The sequence below is a fragment of the Actinia tenebrosa genome, unplaced genomic scaffold (assembly GCF_029948245.1).
Source record: "Actinia tenebrosa isolate PJP-AT-01 unplaced genomic scaffold, QUT_ActTen_1.0 PGA_scaffold11__36_contigs__length_13525064, whole genome shotgun sequence".
Taxonomy (NCBI): Eukaryota; Metazoa; Cnidaria; class Anthozoa; order Actiniaria; family Actiniidae; genus Actinia; species Actinia tenebrosa.
The window spans coordinates 9871667-9880999 of record NW_028292571.1 but is presented as its reverse complement, the minus strand read 5'-3'; the positions used below and the strand labels follow the sequence as shown (position 1 = coordinate 9880999).

Genomic DNA, 9333 nt, shown 5'->3' with positions numbered 1-9333 from the left:
TGTAAGACACGTGTGACCCCCCTTCCTCTCCAATTCTCTTACCCCCCTAATAACGGTGACAAATAATGTTGACTCGGAAGCTTAAGGTGCGTGAGGAACTTTGGGTAGTTAAAAAGGGTCAGAGCTCCCGGATGTTCGACTCCGAATGTGTAAAGAATGTCGTCAAAACTGTGGCTTTGGAAAAATTCTCTTGCTTTGGTCTGTTAGTCAGTAGTGAAGGAACAATTTTAAGAAATAGAAAAAGGGTTTTCCGCGGTATGTGCGCCGAAACATGTTCATGGAATAAAGAAACTTGTTCTACAGTTGACTCTCCCGTAAGCGACCACCCCGGGGCCAGGAGAAAGTGGTCGCTTACGGGAGAGGGAAAACAATGAAAAATTCCAAAATTTTAACCCCAAATGTGGTCGCGGTCGCTTACGAGAGTGGTCGCTTACGAGAGAGTTTTTTTTACAGAGTTTATATGGGGAACAAAACGAGAAATTCAAAAGGTGGTCGCTTACGGGAGATGGTCGCTTACGAGAGTAGTCGTTCAAAGAGAGTCAACTGTATTTCTTAAAATGCTCTTGCTTTATAAGAAAATGAGTAGAAGGACAGGGTCTAACTTGAAATTATTCATTGAAATAACTTCCATTAGATTCCCTGATCGATCTGTACTATAGAAATCCGTTATCGTAGAATGATAAGTTATACTATAGAAATCCCTTTGATTGAATTACCGCTCCAATCCGGCTCTCAAATTTAATCAATATAGGGTTATCATTACAAAGCCCATATCATTTGCGTCCTTGCCGAAGGTGTCGTACTTTCCATGGAAACCTTTTGGAAAGCTCTGGATAAAATTGTATTATCTTGTTTTTCCCCTGCCTAATATAGGGTTATCATTACAAAGCGCATATCATTTGCGTCCTTGCCGAAGGTGTCGTACCTTCCATGGAAACCTTTTTTGGAAAGCTCTGGATAAAATTGTTTTATCTTGTTTTCCCCTGATTAATATAGGGTACGTTAACATGACAAAACCTGTATAATTCACACTTTTGCGGCCTTGCCGAAGGTGTTGTACTTTTCATGGAAACTTTGTGGAGAGTTTTGGACAATAACGCAATTACGCCTTTTCTACTGCGGATATAAGTATTGAGCCGGTAATATGAAATATTTTTTGCTAAAAATAAAGGCTGGAAACATTCTGTCATAAGGAAAGCGTATAAAAATCAAACAAAAGAATAAAGAAAATAATATTTGAACAGAGGGGCTTTGCACCATCACAGTGGTACCATGACAGGTGACAAGAACAATTGAATCCGGTCTAGTCTCCCAGGTTAATAATGTGCCTCCTGTCATGGCTGCCATCACGTGATGCCGCAAATTCTCTATAAAAAATCCAATACGTTTTCTTTTTTTCTTTCTTCTTCTTCTTTTTTCTTTTCTTTTCTTTTCTTTTTTTTTTTTTTTTTTTTTTTTTTTTCTGCCGTTAACCATTCTAAGAAGGAGGAAAAAACTGGATCGAGTTGGCATTGCAGTGCATTGTGGGATGGTTAGGAACGCACGTATATTGGAAATATGTCGCCTAAAACAATCCCACAATGCACTGCAATGTCAACTCGACCCAGTTTTTTCTCTCACCGCGGAACGGCTAAAAATAACTAGCGGTTAATTGTTAGGACTGCGTTATAGTCTGCTGTAGGAGACCGTTACACAAACAGTTACAAACTTTTTTATACGATGTTTAAGTTCTCTTCTTATTTACTCAGAAGCCTCATTTGAATGAAAAGAAGACTTAAAATACAAAACAGAATGACATTATAATGACAGCATAATGACATTATGCTTTAAAACAATTAGTCCAAAGCCACTGTCTCCTGTCTTCTCTTTTGCAAACTAGTGCGTCGCGATGCAAGGCCTGGACGTTAGTTAAACTTTGGTCTAAATAAACTTACAGAATGTTTCAGCATGAATATTTTTATACACTGTTTAAGTTTCATATCACTCATAAACCTCATTCGCTCACTCATTGATGATAAGCGTAGAGCGCAATGAGAGCAGGAAGTCTAGACTTTTGCTTTTTTGACTCAAAATCATGATCTTTGTGGTTTGCGGCTTTTGTTTTTTGTTTTTTGCTAACCGTTCCTGCATCGAAACGTTGACGACATTCTGCTCTAAAGACAACAAGTTTCAATGATGTTTCAATGATCCTTAGAATAAACACCAACTGTGCTAATTATACTTCACCAAGAGAATATGAACTAGTTCACTTGATTTCACCTATAACAGAGGCAGTCCTTGCTTGCTTCCTTCCTTTCTTGATCCTTCCGTCCCTTCTTTATTCCTTCAATCCCTCCTTTAGTTCCGGCCTTACCTTCCTTTGTTCCTTCCTTATCTACTTCCATTTATCTTCCTTTCCTTCTTTCCTTCCTTCCTTCCTTCATTCGTTACTTTCTTCCTTCCTTTCTTCATTCATTCCTTCCTTTGTTCCTCTTTTCGTTTCTATTTTCGTTCCTTCCTTATCTACTTCCATTTATCTTTCTTTCCTTCTTTCCTTCCTTCCTTCCTTCCTTCCTTCCTTCCTACTTTTCCTGCTATGTATTACTTTCTTCATGTATTTTTCAAGTTTCTACACTTTTTCAGTATCATTGATTCAGAAACTTAACTTAACATTTGCGACTACAATCAAACCTCATGAAAATTGTTAATGATTATTCAATCACGTCGTTTCAACAGAAGGAAGAGAAAGCAATTATTATGAGAGGATTAAGGCGGCGGATACTAGGGTACGTAAAAGATGGTTAAGAGTATTCATGATGCCCTTGTACGTAAGCATTTAGTTAAATGCGGTAGTCTTTTTTGCGCTGTTATTTGTTAAGTTTAACCAAGCTTTAAACACAGAATGATAGAAAATATTTACCTCTAAAACTGGTTGCCAAAATGGATGAATATCTGTCTGAAATTTCTTACTAAACCGCTCCGCAGTATCTGTCCAAATATCTTGAAAAGTTGTACCAAAGCATCGAGTAAAATCAAATAATCATAAGCTTTGAGGAACATGTAAAAACTTTGACAATATAGCTTATAGATATCTTATCGGTATACACGTAGTTCTATGTGTTCGGCAATGTGTGGGTCTAATCTCTGGTATGCATATGATCATAAGGGATTTCTCAAGTACCCCATACAATACGTCGGTTAGAAATTTCGAGGAAACACGACATGAAGTCGTGCTATGATGACAGTAAGATAGGATTAATATATGTACCAGGCTTACCACAACGTTTCCTCAAGATTGCGTGCGCATCCAAATTTAAGGAACTTGACGCTCACGACACCAGAACAGGAGCTTTATAATGAGAATTATCATACATTTCTATTAGATTTTTCAATAAGAGACATCATATAATTGACTATTCTTCTCCTTAAATATAAAACTGGCTTCTCAATTTTACTGAATTTGCGGTTTTCATTTTTGTGGCCCGTCAAGTTGGATGCGCACGCAACCTTGAGAAAACGTTCTATTGGGCTATATTTAGAAATACATGACGTAATGCTCCACTTAGCACGTACGGTTGAGTAAAAATACATGATGGTCGAGATGCGGTGCTTCAAATTCTTCGTTTGCACGCGACGTCACAGACCAAGAAAATAACAGTTTAAACTTAATCATGAGTCGTCTTGTTTCGAATCTCAACATAGAAAACCCTGAGTACTTTCATGATTTTTTTATTGATTTGTTTATGACGTACAGAAAACTTTATTCTTCGATATGTTTTAGAGAACTATGGTGTAGAAAAAGTGTAGAAAATTTCAGATCATTTCGCCGTTTTGTTTCCGAGTTGTGCAAATATAATTTTCTAATCACGGCAATCCTCACCTAAGATGCCGTACATTTGCGGACAAAAAAAATAAAATAAAATATAATTTGAAGTTCAAAAACTACACTTTCCATGTCGAAATCACGTCGATTAAAGTTGAAATCTAAATGAACAAAGTCGAAATAGCATCAATTATTGTTTACAGTTTCAAGTTGGTTTAAAGTAACGTTCGGCATATGATGCTATTTCGACTTCGTTCAGTGGCGGATCCAGGGGGGGTTCGAAGGGTTCCACGGAACCCCCCTTGAAGGTTTCTTTTAGGTAATAGAAATATGTCTTATATAAATTTTGCTTAAAAGTATCCACAAGGATAATGTTGAACACGAAATGATAAATATTTGCTGTTATAATGTTTAATTTACCTTTAAGTTCCGTTACTAGATAGTAAATTAGGTGATTAGAGCCAATTTTTTTGTCAAACATCGACTAAACAAAAGAGAATTATACACAGTTTAAGAAACGGAACCCCCCTTTGAAAAATCCTGGATCCGCCACTGTCGTTCATTGAGATTTTGTTTTTAAATCCTGGAACACGTGACCATTTTCTTAAGTATTATTATTTTTATTTACAATCAAAGTTAAAAAATTCCAATAATACAGTGGATGAAAATTGATCTACTTTCCCATAGCTCATAATGTCTTGTTTAAGGTAGAAACCAGTGAAAAAACTTTCCTAAAGCCAAACGTTATTACTAGTCTGCGTTGTTCGTCGGTCTGCGGTCTCTCCATCAACGCAGGCTAGAATCTTACAACAATTACAGGTATTCTCTACTTTCTCATGATCCATAATACTTTGCGCCTTAGGGGTAACCAATCCAATCAAAACACTGTCCCAAAATGAAACGTTCAACGTTGTTATTAAATATGCGCTATGCCTATACCTGCTTTTATCTGTACAATGCTGATTATCAGTTTATTCCGAGGTAATTTCGCGCGTTCAGAATAGAAAATGTTTGGTGTTACATAAAATGTATTGGTTTACGAAGAAATGTTTATATTTTACTTCGAACTTCTTGAAAAGACTTCTTGCATGTGACGTCAAAGCAGCGTAATTTGGAGGACAAAACAAAAGAATAAGCCTGAAGCGAGTGACGTTTTACCCCCGACTCTATACCATAATAGTTTTTAAAATTCTTTCATATTAAAATTTTTGATTCCTTAGAGAACACAGGAACAATAGTCATAATTAAAGAACAAAAGCAATGTGAAAAGGATTATGGTCTAGAGACGGGGGTAAAACGTCATCTCGCTTCAGGCTTATTCCAAAATACTAAACTGAGCTGCGCATGCGTTCCGACGTGCTGCAAGGGGTCTATAATTAATATCTCTCTGTTCTTGGAGTAGTTTTCCTTTGATTGTGAAAAGCTCGGTGCCGTATGCGTGTCTTGACGCGACCGTGACGTTTTCTAGAATTTTTATTGGCTGATTTTTTCTCGCGTAATGTGATTGGTCTGGCAGAACCGTGACATTGGCGTGACATGTCTGCGCCCTGTTCCTGCCTTGTTTCGTGTATTTGATTGGATGGAGAGTAAATTTTCGCGCACTGCGATTGGTCTGGCGACTTCTCTAACTATTTCCTTTTATGTTCGTATATCAAACGAGGTATTTCAAGATCGTCCATCAGCATTTGGCATAAGTCCTTTTTCCACCTCTGGTTACCGCCTAACACCGCATAGTATTATGGGTATGGAAAGCATAGATTTGTCTAGAATGGCGTGACAGGACATGAAAGGACACACACATTAAGAATTATCATAATTCCATCGTTGATAGATCCCCAACCTTAAATATTAATATTCCGTATCATTTAAAAAAAATACTTTGATGTGAGATTCGCCACATCTCAACCCTAACTTCCCCAAATATATTTTTCCTTTATAGAAAGAGAAAACTTATGAGAATCACTAAAATAGACGTCTTTACTTTGGGTGTAATGTTTTCCCATTCCAGACCACGTGTCATTCCCTAGAGTATCATTTCTTTGCTTAATGAAGACCCATGAATATGGATAGGACTGAAACAAAGAATCTTATTCTCAAGAGAATGACACGTGGTCTAAAATCGGAAAACGTTACGCCGAAGGTAAAGAGGTCTGTATATTGATTGAAAATTGTAAAAAAAGTCATGCCACATTAATGTAGTGCATAAATCTATAAATCCCTGATTTATGTGATTAATAAGCTATAGCCTGTATTGCTTGGCAGTCAGTGGCTGTAGAAATGGTACACTGCTAAGCAACGCCCAGCTGATCTAAGAAAAAAAATATCAAAAAGCAAATCAGAAACCGAGAAAATTTGCAAAACTGAGGTGTCGCTTTTCCTCTTGAAGTCACTGATTTTCACTGCTCACCAAATGAGAAAAGTTCTTTATAATACTTGATGACAGTGACACGCTAATTCCTGAGTTTTATATGGACATATTTTTAATTTTTCACTGATCAATTTTCGCGCAGACACCTCAGTTTTGTAGTGACGCCATTACTACGTTACTATTTTAGATCAGCTGGACAGGTTAATGATTCTTTTCATTTTTTGAAATATGTTAAAGAATCGTTATGTATATAATTCATTCATTCATTCATTCTGTTTGTTTCTCTGACTGTCTGTCTGTCTGTCTTTCTGTATGTCTGTCTGTCTGACTGAATGTCTTTATGTCTGTCCGTCTTTCTGTCTGTCTGTCTGTCTGTCTGTCCGTCTTTCTGTCTGTCTGTCTTTCTGTCTGTCTGTCTGTCTGACTGAATGTCTGTCTGTCTGTCTGTCTTTCTGTCTGTCTGTCTGTCTGTCTGTCTGACTGAATGTCTGTCTGTCTGTCTGCTCATCAGCTTCGTTGTCGTTATGTCATTCCTGTGTTACCTTATAAAAAGATATAACTAGCTAAAAACTAGTGTGAGCTGCGTCGGTGTTTCTAATGAAACAGTAATGATGAAAAGGTAAATTATACACCGTGAAAAGATGAAAAAACTTACTGACGTTTCGGACGCTAGTCCTTCGTCGGAGTAAAAGAGGAAAAAGGCTCTTTTACTCCGACGAAGGACTAGCGTCCGAAACGTCAGTAAGTTTTTTCATCTTTTCACGGTGTATAATTTACCTTTTCATCATTACTGTTACCTTATACGTAGCAAAGTCGCAAGTAAAGACAAGACAATGCGCACGTCACATACGAAATACCGCTTACCAAACTGATCGCAGACACAGGTCTCCCAGAACTGTTACATAGGTTACTATGACAGCAATCTGCCTCGCAATAATATCCACGAGCTTTACAACCCTCCTTGATTTCGTCACATGCATCCCTGGCTCCACATCTTTTTATATAATCTATTATTCTAGTGTTATTAGCGCCGCCTTTAATAATGTATTGCTTTACACACGTATCGTATCCGGGCGCCACATCGGAACAATCAGTGCGCCTCAAATCCTTGTGACAGTCTTCCCAGGATGCTTTAGAATGACAAAGATAACATTCTGTGCTGGACACTGAAACAAAATCATCTTAGATTTGAGTGATTGTTCAACTTAAAAATAAACCATCATCATCTCCATTATCATCATCACCACCATCATCAATATCATCACAATCATTATCATCTTCATATCATTATCATCATCATCATCATCTCCATCATCATCATCTCCATCATCATCTCCACTTCCATCATCATTTCCATTATCATCATCATCACCATCATTATCATCATCACCGTCTCCATCATCAACATCACCATCATCAACATCATCAACATCATAACAATCATTATCATCTTCAAGTTCATATCATCATAATCATCGACACCTCCATCATCTCCATCACCATCATCATAATCGTTATCATCATTATTATCATCACCATCTCCATCATCATCATCATCATCACCATCTCCATCATCATCTCCATTATCATCATCATCATCACCATCCATTTGCATTGTATGCATAACGATTCTGAGCATTGCTTTATAAGTCAATAAATGTGAATTCCCCTAAGCCGAAAAAAGCCGAAAAAAGCCAAAATTTTGACCTTTAGCCGTAGAGAGACAGATCCTCTCAAAAATATAGGCTCTAATGCACCCTCCCCTCCCTCCTAACATTAGTTTATACCCCTCCCCTGTGTAAAATTCTGACAGCGACTTCAAAACAAACATTGACTTGGACGCTCCAAAAGACATCGATCGACAGCTGTATGACGTTGATCAAACAATTTTTTTTAAAAAGTTAACCTTCACACGGTTGGATAAAGGTATCCGTCGGTATGAAGATTTAGGAAATATCATATAGCATAATCAAAATCCACAGCCGCTCGGATGTGTCCAAACAGGATGTTAGAAGAACGCAATTAAAAATAATATATTACCTTGGTTAAACTCTGTCGATAATAGACAAATCCATGTATAGAACAATACAAGACCAATTAGACTTGTCATCTTCCCTATTCTTGATATAATGGTCTTTGAAAGGGTTATTATAAGTAATTGCTTTGACGTATGATTTAAGTGAATTTGTTCTCCGCGTTGGTCTTGTGCCAGAGTCGCGGCTCAAACTTGAAATACTTCAGGATTCAAATTAACTAACAAAGAGAAACAGTCAAGTATTCATATTAGCATAATCAGAAAAAAAAGTTTAACAAAACTCTTAATTGAAATGATCTTTGTCTATAAATTATATCATACTTACTTAGTGTTCACTTGGAAATAAGTTACATGTAGCCCAGTTGTTCGTCTCGTGGTTTACTGATTTAGTTGGTAACTCCACTCCTGTTCTGTCACGTCATGCATAGCGTGACATACCACATCCAGCCACGCGTAGTGTAGGACCATTAGATAATTGAGGGGGGGAGGGGTGTGTAAATCCCCAAAAAATACCAACCAAGCACTTCACCTACGAAAAAAATATCGCTCGACCTGTACTTTCAGAAAAGAAATATCGAGCAAACACACACACACGCACAAAATATCGAGCTGTTACAAAAACAAATATCGCAACAAATTAAACCAACCCCTCCCCTCCCCGCAATTATCTAATGGTTCATACCTAAATGCGTGAAAGTAAACGGGCTTCCTAGGGTTTATAACCAAGGCCACCCAAACAAATTTTTAACCAAATTCACAAATCACATTTTTAACGCTGCATAACAGATGAATTAGTGAATTCCGGGTTTTAAACTGTTTCTTTTTCACTCCTGATCACACACACACACGTATAAAGTAAAATAAACTTATTTCAATAAAGTTAGTCACCTGAAAACCTACAAAGCTGAGACCGTCAAGGATTATGGGTAGATACATTTTACATGTTTCAACCGCTTGATAACTGTTGATGGACTCGAGATCTTCTACGAGTTACAAGTTAACCTCCTCTGAGCATCCTCAACTGCTGCAGTTTGTGTCAAAAGCTTTACTTGTTGGATATAAAACATTACCCCATGATTCTCAGAGATTACAGCTTTCTAGGTTTTTGGTGACTAACTTTATTGAAAT

General features: G+C 37.3%; 1 protein-coding gene across 1 annotated transcript; it reads right to left on the bottom strand.

The window, feature by feature from the left end:
- Window positions 1-4197: 4197 nt before the first annotated feature.
- Window positions 4198-8622, bottom strand: LOC148912503 (uncharacterized). The gene is made up of 4 exons (XM_089027462.1): window positions 8531-8622; window positions 8211-8423; window positions 7035-7336; window positions 4198-6110 (listed from the first exon to the last, which is right to left on the bottom strand). The coding sequence occupies exons 2-4, from the start codon at window positions 8278-8280 to the stop codon at window positions 6042-6044; spliced, it is 441 nt and encodes a 146-aa protein (XP_088883588.1). The 5' UTR covers window positions 8281-8423; window positions 8531-8622; the 3' UTR covers window positions 4198-6041.
- Between the last annotated feature and the right edge of the window lie 711 nt (window positions 8623-9333).

Coding starts and splice junctions, on each gene's coding strand:
- LOC148912503 (XM_089027462.1), bottom strand. CDS start 8,280: ATGACAAGTCTAATTGGTCTTGTATTGTTCTATACATGGATTTGTCTA. Junction 7,337..8,210: donor ATCGACAGAGTTTAACCAAG/GTAATATATTAT, acceptor ATTTTGTTTCAG/TGTCCAGCACAGAATGTTAT. Junction 6,111..7,034: donor CTGTGTCTGCGATCAGTTTG/GTAAGCGGTATT, acceptor TTTTTTTCTTAG/ATCAGCTGGGCGTTGCTTAG.